The 22,408-nt window shown below is 36.8% G+C and overlaps 1 protein-coding gene across 1 annotated transcript in view; it reads right to left on the reverse strand.

Moving 5' to 3' along the window:
* Positions 1-1,295: 1,295 nt before the first annotated feature.
* The window catches only part of LOC128229081 (hypoxanthine-guanine phosphoribosyltransferase-like), a 42,350-nt gene continuing 21,237 nt past the window's right edge, over positions 1,296-22,408 (reverse strand). Inside the window, exons 4-8 of the mRNA XM_052940743.1 lie at positions 19,246-19,311; positions 9,454-9,554; positions 7,204-7,250; positions 6,205-6,281; positions 1,296-4,807 (exon numbers count right to left, since the gene is read on the reverse strand). Of these exons, the coding sequence (XP_052796703.1) occupies positions 4,757-4,807; positions 6,205-6,281; positions 7,204-7,250; positions 9,454-9,554; positions 19,246-19,311 (342 nt within the window). The 3' untranslated portion in view covers positions 1,296-4,756. The remainder of the gene's footprint in view (positions 4,808-6,204; positions 6,282-7,203; positions 7,251-9,453; positions 9,555-19,245; positions 19,312-22,408) is intronic.

The following is a 22,408-nucleotide window of genomic DNA, read 5'->3' on the forward strand; positions in this document are numbered from 1 at the left end:
TTGAACCTTTTGGCCAGTGGAGCACAGGCACTGATGTGCCTCTTGTTTTTGTAAAGTGGGAAACGTTGGGGGAAATCTGGCAGATTATTTACCTAGTGAAAGAGACTTAGGGTGCGGGGCTGTTAGCGCTGTTGCACTCTTAAGCCATTTACAATACAACAGTACTTTACCTGACAATCTTTTATGCAACTCATTAAATGCCTTCAGGACAACTCAGGATTTTCTGGTTTCTTTTTGTTAAATAATTCTGTTTTGAACATGACACTTTTGACATGCAGCTGTTGCCTAAGTAAGCATTTTTTCTGTGGTCCTACACAATATCCTTTAACCACCCAAGTTGTTGAGCATAAGGTCAAGGGTAAGGTTCATATAACTCCTGCCCATATTTAGTCCAAGACGGGGACTATGTACTTTGGCTAATTTATTTTTTAGCCAGACAACTCCAAACATGATAGTTATCTTACAAGAGACACAGATACCTACTTCAAAGGTCAAGGTCATGCCAGAGGTCAAACTGCTATGGGGAGGTAAGGTCACCATTGGATCAATTCATGCATAATTATGCTAGTGATTGAATTGTAAACATTAAACCTTCTTTTCTAGGCTAGCAGTTATTAATTGTAGTTTTACAAACACAATCTACAAGTGCCAAAATAATATGTTAGAGTTGACAATACTAATTTTAGGTAATTTCTTTAATTAAAGGGCAATTACTCTTTATTGACCAGATCCATATGGCTGATTATCCAACTTGTCCGAGGTGTTATGCCCAAACACATTCTGACTAAATTTTGTGATGATAGGACAAAAAGCCTCAAAAGTTTTATAACCAGGTTATCAGACAAGAACAATTTGAGGGAATTCATATAATCAAAAGGCGATAACTCGCAAGTGAATTGAGTTATCTGGCTGGTAATTGAACTTGACCAAGACATTATGTCAATTCACATTCTGATCATATTTCGTGATGATCGGAAAAAGGGTTTCTAAAGTTATTGGGCAGAAAAGACCAATTGTAGATTACTCTTTAGATGACTCTCGTGAGACTAGAGCGATTATGGCTGGTTATCTTAACTGTTAGAGATATTACGCCATTACACCTATTACAAAATTTGGTGATGATTTGGCAAAGGCTTCTGAAGTTTTTTAGAGGACGACATACTGGGCGTTTCCTCCCAACCTGTACTCCACAGGTAAAACTATCATTTGTCCAGTTTTAATAATAATATAATAAGTGCTCTGTCTCTCTCAAAATATTAGGCTGTTTTTTTCATAAAGTCAATTCACAACAAGAGTGAGAGTATATGGTTTATTTTCTAGTTACCATAAAAACACATTCACAAAAATTGAACAAAGATATAAACAATTTATCAATAGAACACTGTTGAATAAAAAAAAGACAGTTCGACATATTTTCATACTTGGGAGGAATCATTGTTTGTTGTAACATTTGTTTTTAGAACAAAAAATTCAGTTCATTTTGAGAATGTTCTGATATGATATATTATCAAAGTAACTTTGAAATATATACTTGTGATACTAGTATTCCCATTATTAAGTCCTTTAATTAACTATGGCTTGTTTTTCTATCTACTATAAGACTTAGTTTTCCAACAGTAAAAATACTCTCAAAAACTTAGAATGATCTACATTTTCTAAGGAGTAAATTAACCATAATATCTCATCCAAAAAGATGTCAACAAATCTGGAATTTACATGTCATAAAAAGTTTTTCCACAGCAACACATGAAAAATGACTGAGGTATATCTTCTTGAAAGTTTCATAAAAAATCTATAATTCAAAACAAAATAAAACCTTAACAATTGCATACATGTATACAGCAAAATCTATGAATGACAAACTCCACTATCAGGGTGAGGAATCACGTGACTTAAAGGGGTTCTTACATGGGTCAGCACGGGTCACAACCGATGTAAACAAACTAGTAAGTGACGTTAATTTCTAAATAACTTTTTCGACAGATAAGATATGAAAATATTTCTTACCCTATAAAAGAGTACAAAACTTTCTGCTTCTACACGTGTGAAACATTTTAGATTTGCTTCTATTTTAATGATGCAATCCTTGGCCAAAATTTCAATTTGACGGAAAATTGTAGAACAATGCAACACGCTTTAATTGTTCTAGGATTTCTACAGATGTGATTAGCATGGATTAAATGATCACACAAAACCTGAATTTCAACGTACTTTAGCACATGAAAACTTTTGATTTGTTCAAAATTTACTATCGAAACTCCACCAATTTTACCTAGTGCATAATTATTCTAAATCAACCTCTTCAGATAAAACCCAGTCTGACCGTCTATCGACGTCAAAAAAGTACCAGACTAAATGATCATTAAAAATGGCAGTTAAACAACTTAGCAGACACCGTGTCACAAGCTGGTGACTGGACCTGGTGAAAACAACAAATCATGCCCAGTTTGAACACATTATGTAAAATCTTAATGACTTAAGAAGGTCTTGCATGCTTTGCGTGTTCAGCCCTTTTAATCATGAAGATTTTACATAATATGTTCTGAACTTCATAATATGTTCTGAACTTTAATGAAATTCATGTAGTTACTCTTTACGTAAGTAAATATAAGTAAAATCTTAAATGATTAAAAGGATAACACAAATTCATTTTAACCTGAATGTTAAAAACAGAAAGAAACCTAAGTCATTTGCATGGGAGGGAACTAAAATGAGAGTATTTGGTTAATGTGGTTACATAACACTGATTGCATGTAAGCCGAGTGGATAATCTAAAAATGGTCTACAATTTATAATGCTTCAAATTAGTAGTTAAGTAATCCATCATCCGTCATTCCATTCCAATATTTTGAATTAATAATGTTCAATGGAGAATCAGACATTGTAGCTTAGAGGCATTATGAATGTAGCAAATTACAAACCCTCTTTCATAAATTCTAGTCTTAATTTTGTAATTTTAATGCCACTGAACATTTTTTTATATTCATAACTATACACATACATGTAGATTATAGAACACATACAATGCCATGGTTATAACTAAAACTACAGATAGCAGTTTTCTTCTCGTTTCACAGAAAAAAGACTAATAAAAATTACAATCAATTTTAAAGCAGTAATACTGTGAAGAAAGCTCTATCCATGTATGTTTGAAGCTTATCCAGCAAAGTTTGCTCTTGTGGGCAAACTCTAACTTTAGTTTTTAACATTTCCATATAAAATGAAAGTCAAACACTAATGACAAATCATTAGATAAGAAAATAACAGCCCTTTTGGTTATTTAATTCATTTTATTTCTTCCTTTTCACAACCAACCAGTATGTCTATAAAATAATCAAAATCAATAATGGTGCTGTTTATTAAATCCAACAAAATTCACTTGATTTAGTAGTTTTCAAATTATTATCCACGAAGGGTACAAATTCCAAGTTCCATGCTTCTATATAAAACAAAATCATTCGGTTAAATATTGGTGATAAATGGAGTATAGAAATGCACCTGCAGACAACAATATGTCAAGTGTGAGTATAAATAAGCTTACACACCACTAACAATATATTAACATTAGTTTGCATGTCAACTTACCCAATTTTGCTGGACGAAGTTCATATCTTTTTATCAAATCAGATAGTAGTTGAAGTGTATGTGAATAACATTTATAAATACATTATCCAAACTGTAAAACATATGCATCATAGTTAAATTTTATACTTTTCTCCCATCTTTGAGACCAAAATTTAATCATTGTAGTTTCACTGAATGAGTATAATTATATAAAACAACGAATTTGAGTATCATACAAAAAATATCTGATGAAATAAATTGTGAAAATTGTTTTGGCTATGAAGTTAAGGTTAACAAGTAACAAGAACGCAGTGGAGCAAACATCAAATGCTTATCTGTTATTTTGTCAAAAAAGGGGCATAACTGGACAATTATTAAAGTAGGAGTTATGCGCCTTGCTATAAATGTGCATATTGCCTCTGGCCAATGTGTACCAAGTTTCATATGTATATCTTAAATGGCTTTTGAATAATGGCCAAGTTTTTGCTGCATTGTTGTTTTTTTATTTTGTTGTTTTTGAGAGGAGGGCGGAGGGGCTTATTCAACATTATTGTCACTGGTAATATGTATACCAAGTTTCATTTGAATATCTCAAATGGTTTTTGAGTAATGAGCAGGTTGTGCTTGAACGACCTGCAAGGCTATCACAATACCACAACTTGCAAAAAGCAGACAAGCTCAAAAATACTCTCACTTATTCTGGTTTATAACACAGATGTAAAGATAACATTACTACATGACCTAACATCACACTTTTATGCAAAAAATACAAAATATTAATAATAAAATCCATATAACAGAATTAAAATAATCAAGTTCTTGGTTAGCAGGACACAATACTTAATATAATTTTTCTTCTGGACTCATATTCACAAACTTGAGCTCGAAACTCAGAAAAGTGATTTTTTAAATGTATCAAAGTATCTTTAATATATATATTATTTTTTTTACAAAAGATATGTTCATTGTTGTTAAATATGTTATTTTAGACATATGCAGCAATTTTTATTATTATTGCTCTTCAATTTTTGAAGAAACTAAGAATTGAAGTTTTGAGTCTCGAGTCTCAAGCATAGCCTAAAATGGTTCATGAATGTGGCCCGTAGTGCAAGAGATGACAAGAAAGACAATATAATGCCAGAAAATACACATATTGATGTCTCACAAAAAGGACTAAATGCCGAGGCGTTGGTTAAATCGATGCATACTTGTCCTTTCCATGCTGGTTGATGACACAGATATGCTGAAAAAAGAGCAATGTAATTACATACAAACTGAAATCATGACTAAAATTCTTGCACAATATTGCACTGCAAACAGATGCAACTGCTTATTCACTGTTTGTTTTCCTTCAAAACAGGCAAAACTCAAGAAGCCATAAGCCAGAGCTTTCAGCCTTGCTGGATATGTGTATTAACAACAGCAGCGTCAGTTCATGAGAAAAATTGACTTATGTTCTTAATAGGTTAAAGATTTGTGCAGCAATGCCAATAATGACACCTAGAATAATACAATACTTCATCTAGGCTATCACAATACTGCACCTAGGCTATCGCAAAACTGCACCTAGGCTACCACAGTATTGCATCTAGGATAGATCACAATACTGCAACTAGGCTAACACAAAACTGCATCTAGGCTATCACAATACTGCACCTGGGCTATCACAATACTGCACCTAGACTATCACAATACGGAACCTAGGCTATCACAATACTGCAACAAGGCTATCACAAAACTGGACCTAGGCTATCACATTACTGCACCTGGGCTATCACAATACTGCACCTAGACTATCACAATACTGCACCTAAGTTATCACAATACTTCACCAAGGCTATCACAATACTGCACCTAAGTTATCACAATACTTCACCAAGGCTATCACAATACTGCACCTAAGTTATCACAATACTTCACCAAGGCTATCACAATACTGCACCTAAGTTATCACAATACTTCACCAAGGCTATCACAATACTGCACCTAAGTTATCACAATACTGCACCTAGGTTATCACAATACTTCACCTAGGCCATCACAATACTGCACCTAGGTTATCACAATACTTCACCAAGGCTATCACAATACTGCACCTAAGTTATCACAATACTTCACCAAGGCTATCACAATACTGCACCTAAGTTATCACAATACTGCACCTAGGTTATCACAATACTTCAACAGGCCATCACAATACTGCACCTAGGTTATCACAATACTTCACCTAGGCCATTACAATACTGCGCCTAGGCTATCCAAATACTGCATCTAGGCTATCACAAAACTGGACCAAGGCTACCACAGTACTGGACCAAGGCTACCACAGTACTGCACTAAGGTTATTACAATACTGCACTAAAATGCAGCCGAGCTGGATAACCCATGATTGATAAAAACTGCATTCGTTATTCAGAAGCAAAAATTTCAGCTTAACTCTTAACATGAGAGAATTAAAGGAGAGAGGTAGGCCATCATTTATATACAAAATGTGCCTTTGATGAGGCTTGGACCTACAATACTGCTACTATTGAAGTATTTGTACAATTATTCAGCTGTAATTTTAAGATTCTGAATTATTAAACAGGTAATTTGGAAAACTTTCGAAGCCTTTTAAGTTTATACTCTTATTTAACTTACATTCAGGTCCCTGAAGTACTCATTATAATCAAGTGCATAGCCAACAACAAATGCATCAGGAATTTCAAACCCAGCATCTGGAAGGAAAGAATGATGTATATTTATAGGTTTTAAAGATTGTGGACCAGCCATGTTGTTTACTGTCAGTGATAATTAAGCAAGAAACATGCAGATATCAAAACCATATCTGAACTGTATGTGAAAAAGGGTCCCCACTCCACTCTTTATAAAGCCAGAGTTAAATGGGCATTGCTACTCATGTGTGTATTCTCCCTAATGAAACATGTTTAAAAGTAAATATCCAAAATGTTCATGATTTATGTGATAAAGTGAATAACTCCAACTCTAAAGCCAGAGTTATGGTCATTACTACACGTGTGTATTTTCCTTCATAGCATGCATTTTAAGTTTCATGTGAATAATTAAAATGGTTCTTGAGTTATGTTGTAAAGGGGAATAACTCCAACTCTTGGTAAAGCCAGAGTTATGGTAATTACTTCGAAGTTTTGTGTGAATATCTAAAACGGTTCTTCAGTTATGTAATAAAGGGGCATAACTCAACTCAAAGTAAAGTCAGAGTTATGGTCATAACGTGTGTGTATTGTCCTTTGTAACATGCATTCTAAGTTTCATGTGAATTACTTAAACGGTTCTTAGTTATGTAATAAAGGGGCATTACTCAACTCTAAGTAAAGCTAGAGTTATGGGTATTATTTAACATGAGTGTATTGTCCTTTGTAACATGCATGTTTCATGTGAATTACTTTAATAAATGGTTCTTGCGTTATGCCCAGGGCTAAAGTTTCTTCAACAACGCCACCAACACTGCTGACAGATGAGCAAAAATTATGGTTAATATAATTCCATCTGCTCAATGTTGTAACGGTAAAAAAACTTTGCACAACTTAATGTGGAAGTTCATTTTTTGGGGTTATAGCTTTTTTACAACGTTTCAAGAATTTTGTCACTATTATAAATTAGTTCTTATTATAAACTCACAGTCAGGCCTATATCCAATACTTCTGGAAGTCCTTTTTACAAGCAGACTGAAATGAAAATTATTATGACAAAAATAACATCAATGAAAAAAACGCAGCTTACAGATGTTTAAATGTCGACGCATCCAATGGATAGAATATTATTTTGATAGCTGATATCATAAGTTACAGGGTTAGTTAGTGACATATATGGGATGTACAGGGGTCAGGAAGGAATATGGTTTCCTGCACCCCGTATGTCACATACCAAGTCACCTTCTAACCCATAACAAATATCTCACATTGACAACCTATTAACATTGAAGCCAACACAATCTGGGAAATGTTTTTTTATTCATCAGACTTGGAAAATAGACGCCATTTGGGTACAATATAGAAATTAGCATCCCAAGAAGGACCTAGAGATTGCTTTTTTGAAAAAGCGCTAGTCTCCCCTATTTTGTGGTCATAGCTGATGGACATGAAATTTGTAATTTTAGACTGGAGACAAAACAACAGTGAAGTTTGGTTTATTCACCCATATTAAATAGTGAAGAGAAGAAAGTGTTGTTAATTTATCTTGGAAAAGTAAACAAAGTTTGTATTGTATGAAGTTCCTGGGTGCAAGCGTTATTCAATTATTGATTGGAAACCATTATTTAGCTCAAAGTCATCGTGACCTTGACCTTTGACCTACTGATCACAAAATCAATACGGCTCATCTACATGACCAACTTGCATATCAAGTATGAAGTTCCTTGGTGCAAGCATTCTTTAGTTACTGAGCGTTAACCGTTTCTTCACCTCAAGGTCACGATGACCTTGATCTTTGACCTCAAAATCAATAGGAGTCATTAACTAGTCATGACTAACTAGCATACCAAGTATGAAGTTCCTGAGTACAAGCGTTCTTTAGTTATTGAGCAGAAAACATTTTTAAGCCTAAGGTCACCGCCAACATATTGTTTTTTACTTGAAGATAACAGTGACCTTGACCTTTGTAACTCAAAATCAATAGGGGTCATCTGCTAGTCATGACCAACCAGCATACCAAGTATAAAGTTCCTGGGTCTAAGCGTTCTATAGTTATTGAGCTGAAACGAAGTGTGACGGGGTCATCTACTTAAGTCATGAACAACTAGCATACCATGTATGAAGTTCCTGGACCCAAAGGATCTTAAGTTATTGACGGAAACCGTTTTTTCACCTCAAGTTTACCTCAACTTTTACCTTTGACCTACTGATCACAAAATCAATAGGGGTTATCTACTAATCATGACCAACCAGCATACCATGTATGAAGTTCCTGGGTCTAAGTGTTCTACAGTTATTGAGCTAAAACAAAGTGTGACGTACAGACTGACGAACTGACTGACTGACTGACGGACAGGGCAAAAACAATATGTCTCCCCATGAATGGGGGAGACATAAAAATATAGAGTTACTGCGTGACCAGTTCTGGACTAATGGAATTGCGTCATTAATGTTGGAGGTCTGATATTGAAGATTTCCAACTTGAATGAAGCAATATTATTGATTTTTTGCACAGAATGGCAAAACTCATGAATCTTCACAATGGTGAATCTATACTAAATGCTCTTTAAAGACCTCGAAAGAAAATCAATATTAATCTTGCTTACACATCTTCAAATGAAAATCTTAAACTCATAATGACATGAAATCATGTTACATTGGACTGATCCATGATGAATGCAGCAAGATGTAATGTCCAAGTGTGGATATTCATCAATGAGGGTCTGGTTACTTAAGAAGTTGGGGGGTCAGACCCATCTTCCTGGTTCTTGAGTTGGAATGAGACAAATTAATATTAAGGGGTGAAGCCCATTTTGCAGCAAGACGTATGTTCAAAGAGCATAGAGTAAATGCTGCTAACACTTATTCACAAGGGTTGGACCTAAGGTTTGACTTGAAATGACCCATATTCAAATTGGTTCTAATTTATATCATGCTGAGAAATATTCTGAGTTTCTTGAAGATATGATTAACAGTTAAATTTATGAAAGGAATATGAAACAAAATTATTAATATTTGACCTAGTTTTTGACCCATCATGACCTACACTGGTCTTATATGTCATCTTGACAATATTATGACTAAGTTTTATGAAGATTGGATAAACACTGTTGAATTTATGAATGCCTGTTATTAATAATTTCTATTTGTTGAGTAAGAAAGGGGAAATTATAAGTGCTTTAATTTTGACCATCACTTTAAATCATTTGGGCATAAATCCTTTGGAATATGAACTCACCTGGCAACTTTGATAGACTTAGGGTTGACTTTTTTGAGGATAGAAAGCAGTTTGGTGATCGTGTTCCCAGTGTCAACAATGTCTTCCACAACAAGTACGTTCTGAAAGATTGAATCATGAAAAAAAATCTGTTTTATTGCTAGTATGCAGTTGCATGCAAATAGCACGGTCTCCAATGACATAGGCGGTGCATTCATTGTAAGCTGACACACACCACTGTTGTATTTTACAGCATGTCAAGACAACATGATGAAACTATTCATCAAGATGCTGTTTAATCAGGATTTGGTGTCCATTTTAGTCATAATTCATTATTTTGCTTTATTCTTGTCTGATTTGACCTTTAACAATGCAGTAATAAGGCCACACCAAATTAATGTTTAGTTCCTCGGATTTTTGCCAAAAAAATTTTTTTGTCAGTTTTCATAAAAACCGAAGCGAGCGATGAGCGAAAAATATATTTTTCCTAAATTCAATATAAATAAGAAAGATCGTTCAAAATAATTGCCCTTAAACCCATTTTAATGCCATTTTGAACTGAACCTCTAATGGACATTGGGAAAATGTCAGAAAACATACTATTTATTCATCCGTGTTTAGTACAAACATTATATGGATAAATCTAATTTCTTATATAATTAAAACGTACTTTCATATGACGATCATTCATAATAATAAATAACCCTGCTTTTAGTAAAAAGTTTGAAACAACTTATATAAATCTACCTGAATCAGTGCTATAATTGACATGTGCTCTAAAAGCATTAAAATAACAAACACATTTATTTCCAAATGAATTGATGTGTTAAAGTTTTATGCAAAAAAAACAATGACAAAAAAATCAAATAAAAGAGGTTGAAAAGTCTTTGATTTAGGGGTTGAAAAGTCTTCAATATGGCTATTAAAATGATTCAACTAGGGGTTGAAAAGTCTTTGATTTAGGGGTTGAAAAGTCCAAAGAGGTAGGGGTTGAAAAGTCTTTGAAATAGGGGTTGAAAAGTCTAAGGGTTGAAAAGTCTTCGTTTTTTGAAGGGGTTGAAAAGTCTTGGGGTTGAAAAGTCCTGCTCCCGTTTATACCTGAAGCCGCCATTTTGATTGAATTTATTGAAACTTACGCTAAACCAATCGAGATACAGTATAAAAACACTACGCATCGCGATAACTTCCCTTTAAAAAAACACAAAAACTAGCGTAGAAAAATTATACTTGATTATTTTTAGCCTTTAAATAAATTACCTGAAAAATTTTTGTTTGGCAATCAAAATGGAGGTGTGGGCGCACAAAAAAAATAAAAATATTTTTTTTACATTTTCAAAAAAATAGGAGCGGTAAATCCGAGGAACGAAATATCAATTTGGTGTGGCCCAATGGTTGAAATTATTTTAGGATCAAACCAATGGAAGTATTTTTCAAAATATTCAATGTTTAATATTCAATTGATCTGACATTCATATTAAAATTGTAACTTTTATAGTTAGTCTGATTGTTATACATGTGAGTAATAAGTATCATACTATAAGAGGCATTGACAACAGTGTTTGCACTTAAAATATATTATATAGTACGAAGTTCACAGGTAGGTACTTCGGTAATAATCCAGCAAAATACTTAAGGTGACACTCATATTTAAAATTAATACATTTACATGTATAACAAACATGAATTGTGAGTAATAAGCCTTTAACTTCTTACTAAATAATGCATTTATGGAAAAATATTTATTACTGATAACAATATTGTAACTGTGTATTTAAATAATAGCTGAAAACGCACAAATATTAAATGACCAGTGGGATTATGTAACACTACTGTGATCAACTATCATCTCATGTGCTAGAAATACTGTTTTCTGTACCTTTCTTTCAAATTAAACAAAGTACCCTTTATAACAAACCTCGTTAATAATATTAAATACATCCTTTTCAGTAAATTCAAACAATTCTATTCATTGTGGTATTGCTTATTTGGGAGTAAAAGTGCATCTTTAATATACGAAAAGCTGCTGGTATGTTCATAGTGTTTCAAAAGCTTAACCTTACGCGCACCCATTTTCAAAAGATAAAAACAACTAGAAGACAATAATGATTTAAACCATTAAATACATTATCATTTTTTTGGAATCTATATAAAAATTTATTGTTTGTTTGGCTGTATCTAAATTCATCAATTAATCTGTAATAAAGCAAATGGCAGTATTACAGTACATTCTTTTATTTTATTTTAATTTCTCAACCTTTTTCCTTTGTATGGATACCAAAACAAGAGCTGTCACAGTATGTGACGAATGCCCCCGAATGTGACATTGACCTACGAACAAGGTCAGTACATGAAAAGTTGATCTTGCCTTTATGTGTCAAATACATATGGCAAGTTATTTTAAATTTCCTCTGAACATAAAAAATTCCACCCATACTTGACAACCTACACTGTTATGTCCTTATATTCAGAACTCCCTTCGTTGTGAATAAACACTTAGTGTATCTTTCACTTTAGAGGTAGGGACATGGGTCTTGCACAGGACACGTCGTCTTCGTATGTGGAACACATGTAGCAAGTTATTTTAAAATCTGTCCTTACAAGAGAAAGTTACAGCCCGGACAGGACAACTTATACCCTATGTCCTTGTATGCAGCACTCCATTGTGAATAAACACTAAGTGTGACCTTGACCTTTGAGGTAGGGACACGGGTCTTGCACGCGACACGTTGTCTTGGTATGTGAACACATGTGGCAAGTTATTTTAAAATCTGTCCATACAAGAGAAAGTTACAGCCCGGACACGACAACCTATACTCTATGTTCTTATATGCAGCACTCCATTGTGAATAAACACTAAGTGTGACCTTGACCTTTGAGGTAGGGACACGGGTTTTGCACGCGACACGTCGTCTTGGTATCTGGAACACATTCGGCAAGTTATTTTAAAATCTGTCCATACAAGGGAAAGTTACAGCCAGGACACGACAACCTATTCTCTATGTCCTTATATGCAGCACTCCATTGTGAATAAACACTAAGTGTGACCTTGACCTTTGAGGTAGGATCACAGGTCTTGCACGCCACACGTCGTCTTGGTATGTGGAACACATGTGGCAAGTTATTTCAAAATCTGTCCATACAAGAGAAAGTTACAGCCCGGACACGACAACCTATACTCTATGTCCTTATATGCAGCACTCCATTGTGAATAAACACCAAGTGTGACCTTGACCTTTGAGGTAGGGACACGGGTCTTGCACGCGACACGTTGTCTTGGTATGTGGAACACATGTGGCAAGTCATTTTAAAATCTGTCCATACAAGGGAAAGTTACAGCCAGGACACGACAACCTATACTCTATGCTTATATGCAGCACTCTATTGTGAATAAACACTAAGTGTGACCTTGACCTTTGAGGTAGGGACACGGGTCTTGCACGCGACACGTCGTCTTGGTATGTGGTACACATGTGGCAAGTTATTTTAAAATCTGTCCATACAAGGGAAAGTTACAGCCCGGACACGACAACCTATACTCTATGCTTATATGCAGCACTCTATTGTGAATAAACACTAAGTGTGACCTTGACCTTCGAGGTAGGGACACGGGTCTTGCACGCGACACGTCGTCTTGGTATGTGGTACACATGTGGCAAGTTATTTTAAAATCTGTCCATACAAGAGAAAGTAACAGCCGGACACGACAACCTATACTCTATGTCCTTATATGCAGAACTCCATTGTGAATAAACACTAAGTGTGACCTTGACCTTTGAGGTAGGGACACGAGTCTTGCACCCCACACGTCGTCTTGGTATGTGGAACACATGTGGCAAGTTATTTTAAAATCTGTCCATACAAGGGAAAGTTACAGAGCCGGACGGACGGACAGACGGACGGACGGACGGACGGACAGTGCGATTTTAATATGCCCACCTTCGGGGGCATAAAAAAGGTGAGAAAAGAAAAGAATCAACTTGCTGCTATTTGCTTTATTACAGATTTAAGATAATCAAAGTTACAACTTATGATTCTTAAATGGAATTTCATGACAACCGCCCCGAGAACTTTTTCTGTATTGACATTGAGGATAACCTACCCTACCTGTGAGGTTTTCCAGGCTATTTCTTTGTTGACATTGAGGATTACCTACCCTGCCTGTGAGGTTTTCCAGGCTATTTCTTTGTTGACATTGAGGATAACCTACCCTACCTGTGAGGTTTTCCAGGCTATTTCTTTGTTGACATTGAGGATTACCTACCCTACCTGTGAGGTTTTCCAGGCTATTTCTTTGTTGACATTGAGGATAACCTACCCTACCTGTGAGGTTTCCCAGGCTATTTCTTTGGTGACATTGAGGATAACCTACCCTGCCTGTGAGGTTTTCCAGGCTATTTCTTTGTTGACATTGAGGATTACCTACCCTGCCTGTGAGATTTCCAGGCTATTTCTTTAGTGACATTGAGGATTACCTACCCTGCCTGTGAGGTTTTCCAGGCTATTTCTTTAGTGAGATTTTCAGGCTATTTCTTTGTTGACATTGAGGATTACCTACCCTACCTGTGAGATTTTCAGGCTATTTCTTTGTTGACATTGAGGATTACCTACCCTGCCTGTGAGGTTTTCCAGGCTATTTCTTTAGTGACATTGAGGATTACCTACCCTGCCTGTGAGATTTTCCAGGCTATTTCTTTGTTGACATTGAGGATAACCTACCCTGCCTGTGAGATTTTCCAGGCTATTTCTTAAGTGACATTGAGGATTACCTACCCTGCCTGTGAGATTTTCCAGGCTATTTCTTTAGTGACATTGAGGATTACCTACCCTGCCTGTGAGATTTTCCAGGCTATTTCTTTGTTGACATTGAGGATTACCTACCCTGCCTGTGAGATTTTCAGGCTATTTCTTTGTTGACATTGAGGATTACCTACCCTACCTGTGAGATTTTCAGGCTATTTCTTTGTTGACATTGAGGATTACCTACCCTACCTGTGAGGTTTTCCAGGCTATTTCTTTGTTGACATTGAGGATAACCTACCCTACCTGTGAGATTTTCCAGGCTATTTCTTTGTTGACATTGAGGATAACCTACCCTGCCTGTGAGATTTCCAGGCTATTTCTTTAGTGACATTGAGGATTACCTACCCTGCCTGTGAGATTTCCAGGCTATTTCTTTGTTGACATTGAGGATTACCTACCCTGCCTGTGAGATTTCCAGGCTATTTCTTTAGTGACATTGAGGATTACCTACCCTGCCTGTGAGATTTCCAGGCTATTTCTTTGTTGACATTGAGGATTACCTACCCTGCCTGTGAGATTTCCAGGCTATTTCTTTAGTGACATTGAGGATAACCTACCATGCCTGTGAGATTTTCCAGGCTATTTCTTTAGTGACATTGAGGATAACCTACCCTGCCTGTGAGATTTTCAGGCTATTTCTTTGTTGACATTGAGGATTACCTACCCTGCCTGTGAGATATCCAGGCTATTTCTTTAGTGACATTGAGGATAACCTACCCTGCCTGTGAGATTTCCAGGCTATTTCTTTGTTGACATTGAGGATTACCTACCCTGCCTGTAAGATTTCCAGGCTATTTCTTTGTTGACATTGAGGATAACCTACCCTGCCTGTGAGGTTTTCCAGGCTATTTCTTTAGTGACATTGAGAATAACCTACCCTACCTGTGAGATTTTCCAGGCTATTTCTTTGGTGACATTGAGGATAACCTACCCTGCCTGTGAGATTTCCAGGCTATTTCTTTGTTGACATTGAGGATTACCTACCCTGCCTGTGAGATTTTCCAGGCTATTTCTTTAGTGACATTGAGGATTACCTACCCTGTCTGTGAGATTTTCCAGGCTATTTCTTTAGTGACATTGAGGATTACCTACCCTGTCTGTGAGATTTTCCAGGCTATTTCTTTGTTGACATTGAGGATAACCTACCCTGCCTGTGAGGTTTTCCAGGCTATTTCTTTGTTGACATTGAGGATTACCTACCCTGTCTGTGAGATTTTCCAGGCTATTTCTTTAGTGACATTGAGGATTACCTACCCTGTCTGTGAGATTTTCCAGGCTATTTCTTTGTTGACATTGAGGATAACCTACCCTGCCTGTGAGATTTTCCAGGCTATTTCTTTGTTGACATTGAGGATTACCTACCCTGTCTGTGAGATTTTCCAGGCTATTTCTTTAGTGACATTGAGGATTACCTACCCTGTCTATGAGATTTTCCAGGCTATTTCTTTAGTGACATTGAGGATTACCTACCCTGTCTGTGAGATTTTCCAGGCTATTTCTTTGTTGACATTGAGGATAACCTACCCTGCCTGTGAGATTTTCCAGGCTATTTCTTTGTTGACATTGAGGATTACCTACCCTGTCTGTGAGATTTTCCAGGCTATTTCTTTAGTGACATTGAGGATTACCTACCCTGTCTGTGAGATTTTCCAGGCTATTTCTTTAGTGACATTGAGGATAACCTACCCTGCCTGTGAGATTTCCAGGCTATTTTTTTAGTGACATTGAGGATAACCTACCCTACCTGTGAGATTTTCCAGGCTATTTCTTTAGTGACATTGAGGATTACCTACCCTGCCTGTGAGGTTTTCCAGGCTATTTCTTAAGTGACATTGAGGATAACCTACCCTGCCTGTGAGATTTTCCAGGCTATTTCTTTGTTGACATTGAGGATTACCTACCCTGCCTTTGAGGTTTTCCAGGCTATTTCTTTAGTGACATTGAGGATAACCTACCCTGCCTGTGAGATTTCCAGGCTAATTCTTTAGTGACATTGAGGATAACCTACCCTACCTGTGAGATTTTCCAGGCTATTTCTTTGTTGACATTGAGGATAACCTACCCTACCTGTGAGATTTTCCAGGCTATTTCTTTAGTGACATTGAGGATAACCTACCCTGCCTGTGAGATTTTCCAGGCTATTTCTTTAGTGACATTGAGGATAACCTACCCTACCTGTGAGATTTTCCAGGCTATTTCTTTGTTGACATTGAGGATAACCTACCCTGCCTGTGAGGTTTTCCAGGCTATTTCTATAGTGACCTTGAGGATAACCTACCCTACCTGTGAGATTTCCAGGCTATTTCTTTGTTGACATTGAGGATAACCTACCCTGCCTGTGAGATTTTCAGGCTATTTCTTTGTTGACATTGAGGATAACCTACCCTGCCTGTGAGATTTCCAGGCTATTTCTTTAGTGATATTGAGGATTACCTACCCTGCCTGTGAGATTTCAAGGCTATTTCTTTGTTGACATTGAGGATTACCTACCCTGCCTGTGAGATTTTCAGGCTATTTCTTTGTTGACATTGAGGATTACCTACCCTGCCTGTGAGATTTTCCAGGCTATTTCTTTAGTGACATTGAGGATTACCTACCCTGCCTGTGAGATTTTCCAGGCTATTTCTTTGTTGACATTGAGGATAACCTACCCTGCCTGTGAGATTTCCAGGCTATTTCTTTGTTGACATTGAGGATTACCTACCCTGCCTGTGAGATTTCCAGGCTATTTCTTTAGTGACATTGAGGATAACCTACCCTGCCTGTGAGATTTCCAGGCTATTTCTTTGTTGACATTGAGGATTACCTACCCTGCCTGTGAGGTTTTCCAGGCTATTTCTTTGTTGACATTGAGGATTACCTACCCTGCCTGTGAGATTTTCCAGGCTATTTCTTTAGTGACATTGAGGATTACCTACCCTGTCTGTGAGATTTTCCAGGCTATTTCTTTAGTGACATTGAGGATAAACTACCCTGCCTGTGAGATTTCCAGGCTATTTCTTTAGTGACATTGAGGATAACCTACCCTACCTGTGAGATTTTCCAGGCTATTTCTTTAGTGACATTGAGGATTACCTACCCTGCCTGTGAGGTTTTCCAGGCTATTTCTTTAGTGACATTGAGGATAACCTACCCTGCCTGTGAGATTTTCCAGGCTATTTCTTTGTTGACATTGAGGATTACCTACCATGCCTGTGAGGTTTTCCAGGCTATTTCTTTAGTGACATTGAGGATAACCTACCCTGCCTGTGAGATTTCCAGGCTATTTCTTTAGTGACATTGAGGATAACCTACCCTACCTGTGAGATTTTCCAGGCTATTTCTTTGTTGACATTGAGGATAACCTACCCTACCTGTGAGATTTTCCAGGCTATTTCTTTGTTGACATTGAGGATAACCTACCCTGCCTGTGAGGTTTTCCAGGCTATTTCTTTAGTGACATTGAGGATAACCTACCCTACCTGTGAGATTTTCCAGGCTATTTCTTTGTTGACATTGAGGATAACCTACCCTGCCTGTGAGGTTTTCCAGGCTATTTCTTTAGTGACATTGAGGATAACCTACCCTACCTGTGAGATTTCCAGGCTATTTCTTTGTTGACATTGAGGATAACCTACCCTGCCTGTGAGGTTTTCCAGGCTATTTCTTTAGTGACATTGAGGATTACCTACCCTGCCTGTGAGATTTTCCAGGCTATTTCTTTGTTGACATTGAGGATAACCTACCCTGCCTGTGAGGTTTTCCAGGCTATTTCTTTAGTGACATTGAGGATAACCTACCCTGCCTGTGAGATTTTCCAGGCTATTTCTTTGTTGACATTGAGGATAACCTACCCTGCCTGTGAGATTTCCAGGCTATTTCTTTGTTGACATTGAGGATAACCTACCCTGCCTGTGAGGTTTTCCAGGCTATTTCTTTAGTGACATTGAGGATTACCTACCCTGCCTGTGAGATTTTCCAGGCTATTTCTTTGTTGACATTGAGGACAACCTACCCTGCCTGTGAGATTTTTCAGGCTATTTCTTTAGTGACATTGAGGATAACCTACCCTGCCTGTGAGATTTTCCAGGCTATTTCTTTGTTGACATTGAGGATAACCTAACCTGCCTGTGAGGTTTTCCAGGCTATTTCTTTAGTGACATTGAGGATAACCTACCCTACCTGTGAGATTTTCCAGGCTATTTCTTTGTTGACATTGAGGATAACCTACCCTGCCTGTGAGATTTCCAGGCTATTTCTTTGTTGACATTGAGGATAACCTACCCTGCCTGTGAGATTTTCCAGGCTATTTCTTTGTTGACATTGAGGATAACCTACCCTGCCTGTGAGATTTCCAGGCTATTTCTTTGTTGACATTGAGGATAACCTACCCTGCCTGTGAGGTTTTCCAGGCTATTTCTTTAGTGACATTGAGGATTACCTACCCTGCCTGTGAGATTTTCCAGGCTATTTCTTTAGTGACATTGAGGATAACCTACCCTGCCTGTGAGATTTTCCAGGCTATTTCTTTGTTGACATTGAGGATACCCTACCCTGCCTGTGTGATTTTCAGGCTATTTCTTTGTTGACATTGAGGATTACCTACCCTGCCTGTGAGATTTCCAGGCTATTTCTTTGTTGACATTGAGGATTACCTACCCTGCCTGTGAGATTTCAAGGCTATTTCTTTGTTGACATTGAGGATTACCTACCCTGCCTGTGAGGTTTTCAGGCTATTTCTTTGTTGACATTGAGGATTACCTACCCTGCCTGTGAGATTTTCAGGCTATTTCTTTGTTGACATTGAGGATTACCTACCCTGCCTGTGAGGTTTTCCAGGCTATTTCTTTGTTGACATTGAGGATAACCTACCCTGCCTGTGAGATTTTCCAGGCTATTTCTTTGTTGACATTGAGGATAACCTACCCTGCCTGTGAGATTTTCCAGGCTATTTCTTTTTTTGACATTGAGGATTACCTACCCTGCCTGTGAGATTTCCAGGCTATTTCTTTAGTGACATTGAGGATTACCTACCCTGCCTGTGAGATTTTCCAGGTTATCCCCTCCTATAACTTCCACCTCACTCGATTGTTGGTCATCCTGTAAACAAAATTGTTGTTTATTGTTGACATATCTTGTACTGCACTAGTTGACACTTCATACTTAACTTATGAATTATTTTTTTAAAACCTTACATTTAGTGTATACTATAAAAAGAAATATTAGTAGCATTAAATAAATAATATCATGAACACTTTTATTTGTAATTCTTAAGTTCTGCAATGCAGGAAACATAAGCAGCAAAACCCACATAACAAATACCAGTATAATAAACATGAGTAACGGGAAATGGCTACTCATGGATAAAAAATGGTACCGTTTAAAAAATATCAGTTCAGAAGAACAAACCAACAGTACTTCAGAAAAGATTGAATGAAATATTCTCGTTAAAAAGAGTAAGGAATCATTTTATTTTCCAACTATAAAGGTTATTTTTCAAATATCAAATAATTTGAAAATCCAAGTGAACAACCAAAGTAAAGTGAAGTAAGTAAGATTTTGTCAACATACAATGGTGGTAACTCCAACAGACTTGAACAAAAACAGAAAAAATTATAACCATAAAAAGACACTATTAAAATCTTGTTCATTTAAAGAATTTTAAATCTAGCACGTTTTTTTTTTTTACAACAATGTAAAATTGTTTTTATACCATAAATGTTCTATAAGACACATCAAGTGTGTGTCTTTTTGAGCACCCTGCATGCTAAATAAGACCCTTAATTTCCCCCATTCAACCAACTTTCTAAAATCATCTAAATTCTATGATCAGCCATGTTTTGAGCGACATATATCAAATACCAATTACACTTAATTTTTGTGACAATTACCCATCACCCAGACGATGACAGAGTCAATCAAGTGTGACTAACTACCAGTGATCAGTATCTGCTTTTGCATAGCTGTATAAGCCCCTTGTGTGTATATAAATGATGATTTCTACTGAACATGCGTCTTCAATATATCTATACAAAACTTTCAACAAGAATAATAAACATTCATTCTATTATCAATATAGTTGTGCTATAAATGATTTAAACTAGAGATTGCTTTTTTTGAAAAAGCACTTGTCTCCCCTATTGTGTGGTCGTAGCTGAGAAAAAAAAGTGATGGACATGAAATTTGTAATTTTGGACTGGAGACGAACCAACAGTGAAGTTTGGATTATTCACCCGTATTAAATTAAATGAAGTGAAAAAAGTGTTATTGATTCATCTTGGAAAATGTAAACGAAGTTTGTATTGTATTAAGTTCCTGGGCGCAAGTGTTATTCAGTTATTGATCGGGAACCTATTTTCAGCTCAAGATCATCGTGACCTTGACCTTTGACCTACTGATCACAAAATCATTAGCAATCATCTACATGACCAACTTGCATACCAAGTATTAAGTTCCTGGGTGCAAGCATTCTTTAGTTACTGAGCGGTAACCGTTTCTTCATCTCAAGGTCATGGCGACCTTAACCTTTGACCTACTGATCTCAAAATCAAAAGGGGTCATCTACTAGTCATGACTGACTAGCATACCAAGTATGAAATTCCTGGGGGCAAGCATTTATTATTTATTGAGCGGAAACAAAGTGTGACGTACAGACTGACTGACTGACTAACAGACTGATCACAAAATCAATAGGGGTCATCTACTAGTCATGACCAACTTGCATACCAAGTATGAAGTTCCTGGGTGCAAGCGTTCTTTAGTTACTGAGCGCTAACCGTTTCTTCACCTCAAGGTCACGGCGACCATGACCTTTGACCTAGTAATCCCAAAATCAATAGGGGTCATCTAATAGTCATGACAAACTTGCATACCAAGTATTAAGTTCCAGGGTGCAAACGTTCTTTAGTTATTGAGCGGAAACCATCTCTTCACCTCAAGGTCACAGTGACCTTGACCTTTGACCTACTGATCTCAAAATCTATAGGAATCATCTACTAGTCATGACCAACTTGCATAATAAGTATGAAGTTCCTGGGTACAAGCGTTCAGTCATTAAGTAGAAACCATTTTTAAGCTTAAGGTCACTGGCAACATATCAGTTTTCACCTGAAGGTAACTTTAAACTTTGACCTTTTGATCTCAAAATCAATAGGGGTCATCTGCTATGCATGACCAATTAGCATAGCATGTATGAAGTTCCTGGACCGAAAGGATCTTAAGTTATTGAGCGGAAACTGTTTCTTCACCTCAAGGTCATGGTGACCTTGTCCTTTGACCTACTGATCTCAAAATCAATAGGAATCATCTCCTAGTCATAACCAACTAGCATACCAAGTATCAAGTTCCTGGGTACAAGCGTTCTTTAGTTATTGAGCAGAAGCCATTTTTAAGCTTAAGGTCACTGCGAACATATATCGTTTTTTACCTGAAGGTAACCTTGACCTTTGACATTTTGATCTCAAAATCAATAGGGATCATCTACCTGTCATGAACAACTAGCATACCAAGTTTGAAGTTCCTGGACCCGAAGGTTCTTTAGTTATTGAGCGGAATCTGTTTCTTTACCTCAAGGTCACGGCGACCTTGACCTGTGACCTAGTGATCTCAAAATCAATAGGGTTTATCTATTAGTCATGATCAACTAGCATACCAAGTATGAAGTTCCTGGGTGCAAGCGTTCTTTAGTTATTGAGCGGAAATGAAGTGTGATGTACAGACTGACTGACGGACTGAACGGCAGTCAGGGCAAAAACAATATGACTCCCCATGAATGGGTGAGACATAAATATATATGCATGACATCAGCAGCTTGAGTGGATGCACTATCAACAAATGACCTTCATTGTATTAGGCTCTCTATCAGAAAAAAAAATCATTTGGTGAGAAAGAATTACTGTAAATATATGTAATAATATGTGTGATTGATGTCATTATCGAGGAAATGAATGCAGTTAGGCTGGTTAAAGTATATTTTGAGTCATCACAATTTAACCAGCCCAACTAAGTTCATACCTCGAAAATGACATAAATCACGCCTTATTTGAAATGTTGAGTCTGACTGAACTACTTAGTCAACAATGGAAATTAGAGGGTAAAAGGAGATTTGTTTAATTCAACTCATTGACAAGGATGTTTTTCCAATTTTTTTTTGTGAACAGTAGCATCTGGAAAAAAACCCATCCAGGTACTATCAGGT

The sequence above is a fragment of the Mya arenaria genome, chromosome 1 (assembly GCF_026914265.1).
Source record: "Mya arenaria isolate MELC-2E11 chromosome 1, ASM2691426v1".
In the NCBI taxonomy this organism is placed as follows: Eukaryota; Metazoa; Mollusca; class Bivalvia; order Myida; family Myidae; genus Mya; species Mya arenaria.